At 32.6% G+C, this 15,667-nt stretch overlaps 2 protein-coding genes across 2 annotated transcripts; both read right to left on the bottom strand.

Annotated features, from left to right (window-relative positions):
* Window positions 1-43: 43 nt before the first annotated feature.
* LOC134263346 (putative uncharacterized protein DDB_G0286901) lies at window positions 44-1,591 on the bottom strand (the record flags this gene model as incomplete). The annotated part of the gene is made up of 1 exon (XM_062745679.1): window positions 44-1,591. A coding segment is annotated over exon 1 (1,548 nt), but the record flags the coding sequence as incomplete, so codon positions are not given.
* Window positions 1,592-13,167: 11,576 nt separating this feature from the next.
* LOC134263348 (uncharacterized) lies at window positions 13,168-15,105 on the bottom strand. Its single transcript, XM_062745680.1, has 3 exons — window positions 15,074-15,105; window positions 13,761-14,316; window positions 13,168-13,205 (listed from the first exon to the last, which is right to left on the bottom strand). The coding sequence occupies exons 2-3, from the start codon at window positions 14,314-14,316 to the stop codon at window positions 13,198-13,200; spliced, it is 564 nt and encodes a 187-aa protein (XP_062601664.1). The 5' UTR covers window positions 15,074-15,105; the 3' UTR covers window positions 13,168-13,197.
* Window positions 15,106-15,667: the final 562 nt, after the last annotated feature.

Genomic DNA, 15,667 nt, shown 5'->3' on the forward strand with positions numbered 1-15,667 from the left:
CGTATTTTGGTGAAGGAGGCATCATTTTGTTCATGTTCATTGCGTTCTTATCCATGGGCATAGCGTTCATCATGTTCATGTTGTTGTTCATGTTCATTGCGTTTTTATTCATAGGCATTGCGTTCATCATATCCATTACGTTGTTCATGTTCATTGCGTTTTTATTCATATTCATTGCATTCATCATGTCAGGGCCGTTGTTCATGTTCATTTCATTTTTGTTCATGGACATTGCATTCATCATGTTCATTGCGTTTTTATTCATGTTCATTGCATTCATCATGTCAGGACCGTTGTTCATGTTCATTGCGTTCATCATGTCAGGGCCGTTGTTCATATTCATTGCATTTTTATCCATGGGCATTGGGTACATCATGTTCATGTCGTTGTTCATGTTCATTGCATTTTTATTCATGGACATTGCATTCATCATGTCAGGGCCGTTGTTCATGTTCATTGCGTTTTTGTTCATTGACATAGCGTTCATCATGTCCATTACGTTGTTCATGTTCATTGCATTCATGGGCATTTCATTCATCATTTCAGGGCCGTTGTTCATATTCATTGCGTTTTTGTTCATGGGCATAGCGTTCATCATATCAGGGCCGTTGTTCATATTCATTGCATTTTTCTCCATTGACATAGCGTTCATCATGTCCATTACGTTGTTCATGTTCATTGCATTTTTGTTTATGGGCATAGCGTTCATCATGTCAGGGCCGTTGTTCATGTTCATTGCGTTTTTGTTCATTGGCATTGCGTTCATCATGTCAGGGCCGTTGTTCATGTTCATTGCGTTTTTATTCATTGGCATTGCGTTCATCATATCCATTTTATCATTGGGCATCATGTTCATCATGTCCATGACATTATTCATGTTCATTTCCATTGGTTTATTATCCATGTTCATGTTGTTCATAGTGTCCATATTCATCATATCCATACTATTTTTCATCATGTTAACAGCATTAGCCATCTCCATCATTTTAGCCATTTCCATAGCGTTCTTCATTGCTTTACCCATTTCCATTGCCTTCTTCATGTTCATCATGTCATTCATCATGTTGCCAATATCCATTGCTTTTTTCATATTCATCATGTTGTTAATGGCATTCATATTCATTGGCATGTTCATTTCTTTTCCATTAGGCATGTTAACAGGTTTCATTTCATTCATGTTATTTTCCATATTCATCATGTTCATTGCATTGTTATTACCCATATTCATGGGCATTGGCATCATTTCGGTTCCTTTGTTATTTTCCATATTCATGGGCATGGGCATCATTTCCATATTGTTGTTATTTCCCATGTTCATGGGCTCTGGCATTGGTACAGTCATTTTATCCATTCCTTTGCTGTTGGCCATGTCCATGGTCATCATTTTCATGCCATTGTTCATGCCGTTCATTCCATTGTTCATGCCTGCGTTTCCATTGTTCATGCCTGCGTTTCCATTGTTCATACCTGCGTTTCCACTCTCCATCATTGGTCCCATCATGTTACCCATTTCTGGAGTCGGACGCTTTCCATAACTGGCTGCATTTGCAGAAACCAAAAGTGCCAAACAGACCAGGTTAAAGAAAGCCATCTACAATCAGAAAGAAACAACAAACGCTTACATCAAATTAAATGAAGTGAAGTTCTTAATATTTGTGCATTTGTCTTTGGTCTGGGTAGAATTGTTCTTATTCAACCAATGTATTACGATTAGTTTTAATATCATATTACATGTATATGCATTTATTAATTTTTAAGACTTTTATTTCTGCAAAACGGAAAAGATTTTATCCTTCTTTCCCAGATAAATCGTCAGACGGAGAAGTATAAACTTACCTTAAAGGACCAATTGAGTTGGGTTCGATGTTGAGGTGATGGAACTTGATGGTTCAGTGACGAATCTGATTAAGACTGGCGTCTTTTATACCAAATCTTTCCTGTCTCGGACGACCGGAAATATGGCACATTTGTGCACTACGTGTGAGAAATGTCAATTTTTACATGTTTGACACGATCGTTAACGGGATCACATCAAACGATTTGAATTTTTTGGAATAAAAAAGGTTCTAATTTGGTCAAACTAATATAACGATTACATAACGGAATTGCTTACGATGCATCACACGAGGAGCGGCTTGTGATGAACTTTTATCGGACACCCTGTAGAACGTCACATACGTCCAGTCTTTGAACTTTTAGTAAAGGAAGGATCCTTGAAGATGTAAGTTTTGATATGTTCTGTTATTGCTTTGAGAATCCATTCCTCTTTATTATTGATATATATAAATATATATTTTTAAATTGTTATGCTGTAGTCTTTCTTTTCGATTTTTAAATATCGTTGAAGTACAATAAATGTTTGAATGAGAACCTTATACTATCTTTTTTATGTGTGAATTCATAAATACACAAATTGAGAGATCGGCGAACAAGACGTGCAAAATGCCTTTTTACTCTTTTTTTAACGTATTTTAAAAGTCATATATTTGATTTAAGAATTAAGTACTGTAGAAGTACTTTTTCCGCGTGGTATTAATTTACGCTATGTACGCGGTCACAAATTTTCCGCGGAAATTTATCCAAGCGTACTTAATATAAATGTAAGGCATATAAAGACAGTCTAAGAAATCCGCGTAATTTTCTACCCGTGGATTAAACAGAAATTGAGAATCCGCGGAATTATGACCCCGTGAAAAAAAGTACGTCTACAGTATTTAAGGTAAGTTAACTGGACATCAATTATTTCTTTAAGAAGATAAGAAATTTATAATTAAATTGAAGTCGGTCTCTGCCTCATATATTTGTTCACCGAAGAATGCAAAATAAAGTGTTTAGCTCAATAATGTGGAAAATTTGCTTTAGGGTGTGAAGAATTGATCATAATGGCCCTCTTTGTTGTATGTTTGCCATTTCTGTAGACAAATAATTTCAATATCTGTGAGTTTTGATTCGAATTGTACAGACTTAACATCACATATACGTTAATATTAAATAAAATATCAAAGTAATGATTTTCAAGACAAGACAAATTAATTTTCGCTGTCTAATTTGTCGCACTGTTGACATTTTGCTCGCTTTGTTCGGCCATCTTCTTACTTACAGATTTTTCTGCAGCAATACGCCCATACTAATTCTGCTTTTTTCAGATCTAAATGGACATGGTGTTTAGTGAAGGTATATTTTTTATCTAATGACAGAGCTTGTTTAATTAAAAACCGGTATTTAAAAAGCCAATGAACCATTCAGTCTCTTCTGTACAACACATTAAATACAATGATTACAAGGCTTACAATGCAATTAAACAGTAAAGAGTCCAAATCTAACAGAAAAGTTTATAAATTTACTCTACCTTAAAAATAAAAAAAAATAAAAATCATGTCAATTTACGAAAATTATGAACTTTGCATGAAAAAGTCCAATGTTTATGTCAATTACGTAGTTGTAATATGCTTTAATGGTGGTAAAAATATACTTATTCATTAGCCTACTACCTTTAAAAAAATCTCTCTTCAGATTCCATGTCTACGAAACTTTTTTTTTCCTTCTTGAAACTTGGACACCTATCGACAGGTATGATCACTGGCATGCTTTAACTTGAAACAATCAGAAAATAAAGGATTGTTGTTGTTGTTTGTTTGTTTGTTTGTTTGAAAAAATATTTCTGTAATTTATTTCATTAAATGTAAAACGGAATTTATGTTTAGAATGTACTTTAAGATGTTATTTCTATTGTTAGGATATGTCACTCGAAGATTCTTAAGAGGATATTGGTACTCATATAGCATGATTCAAAATCGCAAAAAAAATTTGGGGTCATTTCATCCACAGGGGCGGTAACATACGTTCTATTACTTATTTTTACATAATTACTATAAAATTTAATTTTAGTTGTAACACGTCATTTGATTGGGTAAAAGATTTTATCCATTTCGTATAACATAACTTGCCTACGTCACAATGAGTTACGTCAAAAACGTATTACTCCGCTTGACGTTACTTTTAAAATAATGCTCAATTTGAAGCCATTTTCTGGAGGAAATATTGTCTCATTGTCTAGACTGAAATTAAATTATAAGGAATGAAGCTTATTTCAACTTATGTTATCCGATATAACAAAACTTGGGGCAGTTTACCCTTAAATAAAAAAGGGAATTTTATATATATAGTGATTACGTAAAATCAAATGTAGTAGGTAACCTGCCCCTGTGATTTCATCGGTACAATGAACTTGACCTTTTTGCACTTAAATTTTAACTCAGATCATTCGCTTCAATATGTAACCTATTCTGATTGACAATTTTTATGTGCACATTTGGAGACTAGGTCTTTTAACCCTTTCGACGCCGAATAACGTTACTACTAAAACGTCACGGATACCGTACTGTGACGTCAACTAAGACGTAAAATAGTTGCGTCAAGAAAAAAGCGTCAAATTGATATTGAAAAAGCACCTGTTTAACCAAGGTAATAGGACGTAAGAAAATGCCTATAAAGGAGTCATATTTATTCCAATAATTTGAATCTTAGTACAGTCAAGTAAGCAAACATTAATCCTATAGCTTGCAATTGTAAGGAAAGACTTTAAATACTTAAAGGACAAAAGATACCCCAACTCTTTTTTTCAAAATAATATTTAGAAATACTAAATTATGACTGCCGTAGACGAGAAAACGGACCCTTATATAGCATGGTACACATGTACTTTCTGAATGCAAATATGCATAACTTTTAAATATATAATTAGCTCATTTTCCCAGTATTTTTATGAGCATTTTAATAATTAAGACGCTTCTAAATAACGTTGGCGTTACTCAGTGATAATGTAATCTCGTTGCGGGTCTCGAATTCAGTTTTTAAACATTACCAACATTTTTAAAGACATGTAATCTGATACGATGACTGATCCCCCTAAATACCATGAAAAAAGAGAGAAATCCAGTCCATAGGCCTTTATATCTCTTAGAAAAAAAATTGAGGTATAAAAATTATTTTTTCACACACAATTTTTTTAAGCGATCCAAAGGCCTGTGGTCCAGTCCGAAAATTAGGGCACCGCGGGCCATCACCTCGCAAAAAAAAAATCGAACCCGATATAATAGAATAAATATTACTTTCATTTAGATGGACTCATGGTGTATAAAATTGGTTCTTCAGGGTTAAATCATAAATGATAAAAAAATCTTTTCTACTATCAAGCGGATTTTTTAATTTTACTTTTTTTTTTTAAATACGTTGATATATATTTGAATTTTCAGTTTCCATTTTTAATTTTTTTAAAATTCAAGTTCTTCGTCAGAAACATAATAGAAACATAAAACAGCAGGCTTATTTGTCAAAGTATTGTTTCGTTGTCAACGTATTGTTTATTCTATATTAAAAAATTAAAATCATTAATTTTATTTATTGGGTTTTTTTTCTCAAGTAAATCAGACTGTATCAAAAGCAAAAATTTTTAGCATATGACCTCGACATTCTAATCTTAAGAAAAATTAAGTTATAACATTACACATGTTTTGAAATAATGAACTTTCTGAATTCCTGAAATTGACCAAATCTCGTCAGAGATTAATCAGTGATATGTCTATTCAACGATAGCTGGTTTCCAACTCAGATTTATGAAAAGTTCTAAATGGAAAAAAATGGATATTTTGATCAATGATGGTTGTACTGCAGTCTTTGACGAAATCTACTTGTACCAGTGGCGCAGCTGCCATTTTAACGCCCAGAATTTGTCACCCAGGGGTCTCAAAATCGTTAAATCCATTTTCCGTCGGGGGGGGGGGGGGACAAGCCCTCGCTGCATACAGGGTAATCTGTGCCTATACTTAATGAAAGTTCTAGCTATGCCCCTGTGTGATTTGCAATTGCATCAGTTTACCTGCAATCGCGGCTTTTCATACATGTAGATAAATTGTGTTGAAATGTACATATATCTAAAGCAATAATTAAATAATTCGTATAGCACTAGTGTTAATATTTTTTTTGTATGAGGCCATGCAGATCCTTAAATAGTACGACTCTCTTCATAGGATCTCAACCATTTTGTTAATACAATGTAACATTTTCTCGGAATTAATCTAGACATGGATTTAAATTACATGAGGACTCCCATGCCAATTTCAAAAGTCCTTGCCCACTGACGTCAAATGCAAAGACAGCCGCACGAGATTTACATGCATATTTGGCCAACTTAGATATTGACCTGCCTAATTAACATTCCGGTAGAATTATCAAGATATCAACTCCACTAACTTTCAAAGAGTTACGACAGAAAAAAAATTAGAAATGAAAATGTAATGGCATCAGTTTAACTGCAATCGCGGCTTTTCATATTTAGGTAAATTGTGTTGAAATGTACATATTTATATATGTCTAAAGCAATAATTAAATAATTCGTATAGCACTAGTGTTAATAATTTTTTTATGAGGCCATGCAGATAGGTATATCCTTTAATACTACGGCTCTAATTGGACTCTCTTCAAAGGGATTTCAACCATTTTGTTAATACAATGTTACACTACTAGTATCTCGGAATCTCGAAGTTACAGAACATGACTTGTAATATTGCATGCTAAGTCATTTTTTTTTGTTTGTTTAGCGTCCACATTAAAGTGAAAAAAATCTTTCTATCTAAATAAAAAACACATAATGAAATGGAAAAGCACAACATGAAGAATTTCTCATCATCATCTGGGAATATACATTGTATCAAATATAAACTACCAGTGTAGCGAAATTAAAATTTTTGGTACACAAACAAGGGGTGCCGATCTCAAAGAGTAAACTGTGTGGCAAACATTTGTATTTGTACATTTTCATAGTGTGTTTGTTTTCAAACATACCTAAAAACTAATTCCGAGTCGTCCGCTAACGCTAAACATAGAGATTTTTTTTTTTGCAACCAAATGGAACTTGCAGAAAACCTTAAGGCTCATAAACCCTCTGCTCACTTATATGAAATGTTGATTTAATAATAACCTTAATGATTTTCCAAAAAAAGTTCATAAAGGAATATTGTAATAATAGACATCCATGTCATTTAGAGTTATCTCTCTTATCAGAGTATCGATGTACCTTAAGACATAGCCGGGGTGTTGAGTGAACAGAGTTAAAACTCGTCATCCATGATTTCAATGTTAAAGTGGCAATATATTATTATTACATTCTGATTTAACATGAATTACATGTAAATAGAAAGGCCATCTTTCAACTAATGTTTGATAGTCCTCTCCCGACTCTGGGTAAATTAAATGGGTCGCTAGGTAGTTGGGATTTTTTTCTTAAAAACTTTTACATATGTGTTATCGGAATAAGACCCAACAAATCATGTCCTGGAATATTAAAACAAAGTTTTGATCGGGACATTTTTAGTTCATCGGTCGGGAGAGTGCAACTTTTTTTTTTTTTGGAGATGGCCTCTGGTTGCTTTTATTTTTCATTTTTCCAATAAAGTATAGGACCTAGCTTTTTTTTTTAAAGACGCCCAAAAATCTTTATAGTGGATAGCTCGACATGTTTGTTTAATAAAAAGATTACTTTTCAGAATTTTATTACATATCAAAACTAAGCTTATTGAACATAATTAATAGCTCCACTTGATTGATAATAACGAAAATTAAAAATAGAAAACGAAATAGTTTCAATATCCCAGGCCTCAAAGCTTGAAACTTAAAAAAGAAAATAATATAGTGATTTTTTTTTTGGGGGGGGGGGGTTGGCAGGTTCATTTTATTTTTAGTTGATCGGTAGGTAGCTGGAAGCTGAAAACAAATCAATTTTTAAGTTTGGCTCAGATTTCTTGAATGGCTTTATTAACGCTTACGATTACAGGAGATAGTACCTTTTTCAGCTATCATTAATTCATTCTCAAAAGATGTCGCCATATCAATATTGATTAATCTTTTATAATTTAATTTTATTTGTATTCTCGCCTCTCATTGGTTGATTTCCAAAAAGGAACGCATAACATTTTGTATAATCTGGTTTGGTATGGGGACACACCCCCTTGACGACCAGCTTAATCATCATATCCATGCAATCCCCTCATTTCCAGTCCTCGGAATCCATGGAAAATTCCAGATTTAATAAATGTACCTTTAACTTTAAACAATTACTCGTTCTTACCTCATGTAAACAAACATCATGGCTGCAAGATCTATGTATCAGTTATTACCTCCCCTCGCTTCAAATCACTTCCGTTACTACGGTTGTATTATTGCGCGGTAAATTTGAACTTATAAAAAGCAACACAATTTTACATCAAAAGTTGTTTAATTATTTTAAAATTAAATTATAAGGAATGACTTTAATTCTTGGCCATATTATCGAGTATAATCTGGTTTGGGTCAGTTTACGCTTTTTTATAATCCGCTTCGCGGATTATAAAGCGTAAACTGACCCAAACCAGATTATACTCGATAATATGGCCAAGAATTAGAGTCATTCCTTAAATAAGAACATCGCAAGCGCCTGTGGAATATCAATAGATAATATTGTCTTTTCACCCTAGTCTATTGTTGTTTCTTTTGTTTACATATTTTAAGCATAAAATCATTGTCGGTATAATGCTAAAAAATGAATAAATAAATACTGCGTGTATCTAGCTGTATCTTATTTCTAAAAATTGTTGCAAGTTCAATACAATTTCAAAGTGACTTTTTATCGGAAGATTTAAACATTAATATCAGTGACTACTGTTTTTAAATGTATTTAATCTATTTTTTCAATTATTTTAACAAATCTTATTTTTTAAATGATCAATACATTTTATAAAGACTAGATGTATATTCACAAATCTATCTCTCTCTCTCAATCGATCGATCGATGAAATATTTATATGCATGCAAGTATTGCCAGGGGAAATAAGTGTAAACTGTCCGAGGACTATGGATCATTAAAAACAACTTATGCTATGGCGCGCCAAATTTTACAACGCTAGCGTACTCCTAAACCTACGTCATAATTTAACGTCAATGTAAAGAAATATGACGTCATATTTAGACCAGTACCAATTTAAAAATAAAGGCACATACTTGTGTCAAAATTTAGATATTACTGTATTTAATTTAAACTGAGATAAATGATAAATAAACGAAAAAGTTAAACATGTATTACAAAGCGACATTTTTGTCGGTTTGGCGTTGACACAGTAAACGACATTTTTGTCGCTTTGGCGTCGAAAGGGTTAACAACCTATTGGAATTCCAATGGTTACAGACTTATTTTTGTATTCATATGAAGCAACATTTGTTTAAAATGTTGTGCTTGAAAATAAGGAGAAACCATTTGCTGTGGCTTCAACATTGATATATATCGACGACGTATGGTCAATTAATGATGGCTATTTTCATTCTTATTTCTATACGTTATATCCAGATGAGTTTGAACTAAAATATACCAGAGATTCTGACACATCTGTTTTATATTTGGATGAAATATACGGAGATAAAGAACAGTATTCAAGCTCAAAAGTCCATCAAGCTATGATACAAAATTTGAGCAGAGAAAATATGGACCTCCAAAAAAAATCAGAGGTGAGGTCAGGTGCCATTGGGGAGTGAGCATCCCCTGACAACCGGGCACACCCGCCGTGTGTTCCTTGTCATGTTGGGGATAAAACGGAAAAAATTACAACTTAGTGTGTAAATAATGGCCTAAAATTTAGAAAGAAAAATGTCAGTCAACAACGCAACATTTGACTCAATGATAAATTATATTTGCTGACAAGGTCATTTTATTGATCATGGAACTAACAAAATGATGACTTTAAACGAGACTGCTGAAATTCTTGTTTCGTCAGTCTGTTTGTCAATAATGTCTTTCGATTCAGAAACTGTAAACAAGACTGATGATATTCTTCCTTCATCAACTTGTATGTCAATAACTTGCCTCGTTGTAGAAATTGTTCATACTTATAACATGTTTTTCTGTATCGAATCAACTGAGAGATATAAACTGCGTACGCAGGTGATAAAGGTATATTTTTGCATAGGTAAGGGAAGTTGACGATTGAAAAGTTATCATAAAGCTTTGTTGTTAGATAACCATTAACGTCTTTTTCTAGTAAAGTATCCAGAAATAAAACAGATATGTCAGGCTCTGGGGTATCTTTTATTTCAAGTTCACCGGGATATATCGTGTCAACATAAGAATGGTAAGGACTATTATTGATATGAAATACGTCACCGATATATCTGAATGTCGTGTGGAAGGCCAAAGAAAGTGTTTTCTTCTTTTCACGTAAAAGATTTGAAACAAATTCTGCTTCATCTGCATGGGTACAAAAATGGGTTTTCTGTTAACAATGGGGTGCAATTGGTTCCCATGGGAATTCAAATAGATTGTTGGAGGACCTAGTCTCCAAATACTATGTAAAAATTGTCAATCAGAAACTCAAGCATCTATAAAATATCATCTTAGAGCACTTGTGTGTACAATCGGAATGATTTTAAAGTAATTTTGTAAATTACCAATGACAAGGTAAGTAAATTTACGAGTTCCGTTTGAATTGAAAAAGCAGCTGGGTATTTTGTTAGAAAAATCATTAATGGTAATCTATCAACCAATCTTTATGATAAACCCGACGACGTTAACTTTTCAATCGTCAACTTCCCTTACAATTCATCAACTACATGCGGGGTTTATATTTTATCTCTCAGTTCATTGGATACACAAGTGCATGCTCTACATATAAACAACTTTAAAAACATGGTAAGTTATCGACAAACAAGTTGATAAAACAAGAATATCAGCAGTGTCGTTTAAAGTCATCATTAATTTCGTAAGCTCTTTCCCGATCATGAAAAGGAGCACACGGCGGGTGTGACTGGCGGCAGGGGATGCTCACTCCTCCATGGCACCTGATCCTAACCTTTGATGTTTCAGATGTCCGTGTTTGCTCTATTTTAAACTCTGTATTCTTTAATGGCCTTTTCAGCTCGAATACTCTTTGTTATCTTTATATATTTCATGTAATTATGGCAATAAATACAATCTTATTTCAGTTTTTTTTTTAAAGTGTTAAATAATATTCATTAATGATAATATTTTCTTGTATCAAACATTTTTTGACACTTAGTGCCGATAGGTTGGAAGACTTATATACAGTGGCGTGCGAAAAGTGAAGATAATTTTATTTTTTCTCTATATATTTCATTGAAAACAACATTTTGTAAAATCATAGGTAAATGGTCAATTTTTGTCCAATTTAATTATTTATTTCAGTACTTAAACCAGAAAATGTGTAGTTATCTTTCTTTAAAAGATCATTCACACGTTTAATATGTAGTAAAATATAGTTCATCACTAAACATTAGTTCTAAAATTCAAGATCAATGTTGACTATATAATTCATTGTGAGTATATGACTTAAAAATTCATGTCACACTTAAATTACAATATTTTTAAATTATCAATGCTTATCAGATAAAAACTATTGTTTTTTTTAACTACAACAATTTCTTGGATTATCAAGAAATTTTCGATAAAATCTGTCAAGAATTGTTGTCATACCAGCGATTTTACAAAATATTGTTTTCAATGAAATATATATAGAAAAAATAAAATTATCTTCACTTTTGGCACGCCACTGTAGTTAAAAATAATGAAAGAAAGTTGGGATTAGTGGTGTAAAATTTGGGATAGGCCTATTGTTCAAAATACAGTAAGATGTATGCGATTTTCGAACATGAAACAGTGTAAATTTTATCTTCTTTAATATTTTTTTCATTTCCTGGCAAAGTCTGTTGAGTGAACATGTAAACTTTATTTCAAAATATACTTTCAACCCTATATTTTATATTATAGCATAAAATAACGAAATGTTTTCTATGGGTAACTAGTTTCAACATATTAAATGTAACAAATGTGTAGATCTGAAGAACTTTTTATTAAAGTATCCTTCGAACAAAAAAAATAGTTTCCCCATAAATCTTGAATTTTTATTATTTACTTGGTGCGCAGTTTTAAATTCAATTTTGAGTAATTTGCATTGTTAAATTCAAATAAGTCATTAAAAATCGAATGGCAATAAATAGTGTTGAGGTAAGAAGTAAAAATCAGGAACAGAGCAAACACATACCTCATGAGAATCAAAGGTGGGATCAGGTGCCACGGAGCAATATACACCCCCTGCCGATCGCTCACGCCCGCCGTGTGTTCCTTGTCGTGATCGGGAAATAACTTCAAATAATCTGATTCAGCGTGTATTAAAAAAAATCCGTCCACAATTCAGAATATTAAATACTGGCTTAACATTTTTTTTAAAAAATGGGATTAGTGAGCATTTGACTTAATAATAGATTGTATTTGCTCAGCTTGTTTTTCAATAATTATTCATACATAGAGCATGCTCCTGCGTATCGATTCGATTAGGAGAAACCCTGCATGTAGCTGAATAATATATATTTATTGCTGCAAAAGAAAGGGAAGTTGACGATTAAAAAAAAGGTTAAAGTCATTACATTTATTATAAAGCTTGGCTGTTAGATAACCATTAAAGTCTTTTCTAGAAAAATTTCCAAGTATGAAAAGATGCTTCAGATTGTGGTATCTTTAATAATTCCAAGCTCACCGGGATATATCGTGTCGACATAAAAATGTAAATAACTATTGTTAATTGATAATACATTGTTGATACTTCTTAATGTCGCATTGAAGGCCACAAGTGTTTTCTTCTTCTCATTATAAGAGTTTAAATAAATTTTGCTTCATTTTAATACAAAAATAGGTCTGCTAATAACGGTGCGAAATTGGTACCCGTGGGAATTCCAACGTATTGTTGGAAGATCTGGTCTCTAGAAATCATATAGATACGTATTAATGGTATTATCAATCAGAAACTCAAGCATCTTTTTAAAATCAACTTCAGAATAGTTGTGAGTACAATCAGAATGTTTTTTACAAATTGATTTTGCCAATTACTAATAACAAGATACATTAATGAATGAGTTCCATTTCCTTACATGTATGTAAAACTGATTTACAATACTTACGTCCGAGAACTTTTATTCATACATTTTTTGTATTACAAGTTACCGTTATAATAGCTATGCAAGTGAAATTCATGCTCGCTTTGGAAAGGCTTTGTAGACAAAGTTAATAAAATGAGAAACAAATATATTGTTTAAATTTTATTTAATCCATCAAATTTGAGAACATTCACACACACCATTTTGGATTATTCATTTCGTGGTCAATCAATACACTGTAAAAGAAAATTGTAAGTACTTTAGGTCATACGCAACGTAGTTTGAACATTTTTGGATTCTTCCCTGGAGCAATATTTTTAATGTCTATATATGGATTTGTACACCTCTTCTAAAACAATTTTTGATGAAAAAAAATCTTGAATTTATGTTCTATAATTTTTGTACATTTTTATTTGAATAATGCAAAAATTTTCAAAATTCGATATCTTTTCAAAACCTCTGGTAACGCATGCTGATTTTTTGTCTAAGAACATGTAATGATATTATAAGTTTATACTTAGAATATCTAGGAAAATTATCAGTAGGTAAGGTATGTTGCGTATGTCCTTAAGGATGTACTTCTGTACATAAAAATGGATTGTTTGATTTTTTTTTTTTACTTAATCAAAACAATACAAACAGAAAAGTTATTTTTTTAAATATATTTAAGGATAAAAATATATTTAAGGAAAATTAGTGTGAAGTCCATTATACCATAAACTCTAGAAGTAATTATCCATGCGAAATTTTTGAGATTGTTTTGTAAACATTATAAACTGTTAAATACTTACTTTGCATGGGTTTCGGTGGCATAGGATATATAGGTCCTGGATTTGGCATAGGGTAGTCAGGCATCATTGGTTTCATGGGCCCTGGGTTTGGCATAGGGTAGTCAGGCATCATTGGTTTCATGGGCCCTGGGTTTGGCATAGGGTAGTCAGGCATCATTGGTTTCATAGGCCCTGGGTTTGGCATAGGGTAGTCAGGCATCATTGGTTTCATAGGCCCTGGGTTTGGCATAGGGTAGTCAGGCATCATTGGTTTCATGGGCCCTGGGTTTGGCATGGGGTAGTCAGGCATCATAGGTTTCATGGGCATTGGGTAGTAAGGCATCATTGGTTTCATGGGCATTGGATATGAAGGCCCAGGGTTTGGCAATGGATAATCTACCGGCATCATTTTGTTCATCATTGTCATCATCATCATTTTTTTCATATTCATCATGTTGGACATCATATTTCCGTTACCTCCGCCATTTCCTCCGTTACTAGGGCCATAAACCCCTCCCAGTGCATCGGCACCAAGTACCATAGCGACCAAGCATATTATGGACGAAATAGGAGCCATCTGCAGATTTGATAACATAAAAAAATATAATAATGGATTAACATTCAAAATTATGTTTTGAACATAAAAGATTACAATCACTGAAAACAGACAACAACCGAAATAATATGCATGTACATGTACACTGTAATTTTAATCTCAATTCAACCAAACATTATTTAATGTAAAATTCAAGCATTTCATTACAAAATATGATTACACATATACATCCTATATTTATCCAATTTTAAGGTGCTGTAGAAGAACGGCCTATTCCCAACTCTTTCAAAGTAATATGCTTTTCTCTTTTTGTATATTTTTAAAATCAAAAGTATATTTTTATTTAAATCAGGAGACAGTTTATTCTCTTCTTTTTAGTTTAAGTTATGATGAAGATTGTATTCTCTAATGTTACAAAATTTTAAGGAAATGGTAATTCTTAACTTTGAGAATTTAAACCTCAAAGGTTAGAAATACAATTAAAGGGGTATCGAGGTGTTCGTATTCATTGCTCGTTCGTCGAGCTTCGTCGGGTGTGTGTCACAATGGGTCATCCAGTGTGGCTAGATATTGACACTAATTTAGATATTAAAGAAATCCGATGGCCAACAACTTATGTAATGCATATTATCGTGGCATACATGTTTATACACAACACTTTTTCCTCTGAGAGAAACAAGGAATCATTCAGTAGAATCGTCTTGCTTGCCAAGGAATCATGAAATCGTGTGGTGTTTCGAACATTATTTTTTTTTAAACTCAACAGAATATTTCTTACCTTGGAAAGAAGTGAGTATACTTGACTGGGGGATGGCGATGGTGGAGTGTCATTTTGAGCGACTCGGCTACTTTTATAGAACTCGAAACGTGATCTCTGGTTTTCTCGTGAGGTTACAAAATGTTTCTTTTTTCTTAGAAAGCAATAATTTAGGAAAGAAAACATTCAAACATGTGAAAGATCAAAACATCACCTCAAACACAAAATTAAAATATATGCTAAGTCATTCCATGTGTCAGAAATGGTCATGTTCACAAATTCGAACATGGAGTTAACACCTATAGAAAGTTATATCCTGTGGCCAAACTTAAATATCACCTGGTAGTTTTAAGGATGTATACTGCATGTTTGAAATTAATAAAAGCCACAAATCTTGTATAATATTGGTTTTTAAGAAGTTTACAAACTCGGATGGGAATTTTAAAGCCCAATACATGCACAATTGTGGCAACGCACTTTGAAAAAATTACGCACTTTGAAAAAATTTTTCAAAGTGCGTTAAAATTGGGACAAAATCAACGCACTTTGAAAAATTTTTTCAAAGTGCGTTAAATTTGGGACCAACTCAATGCACTTTGAAAAAATTTTTCAAAG

Source organism: Saccostrea cucullata, unplaced genomic scaffold (assembly GCF_032062105.1).
Source record: "Saccostrea cucullata isolate Sc308-1 unplaced genomic scaffold, CSIRO_AGI_Scuc_v1 ctg11138, whole genome shotgun sequence".
Taxonomy (NCBI): domain Eukaryota; kingdom Metazoa; phylum Mollusca; class Bivalvia; order Ostreida; family Ostreidae; genus Saccostrea; species Saccostrea cuccullata.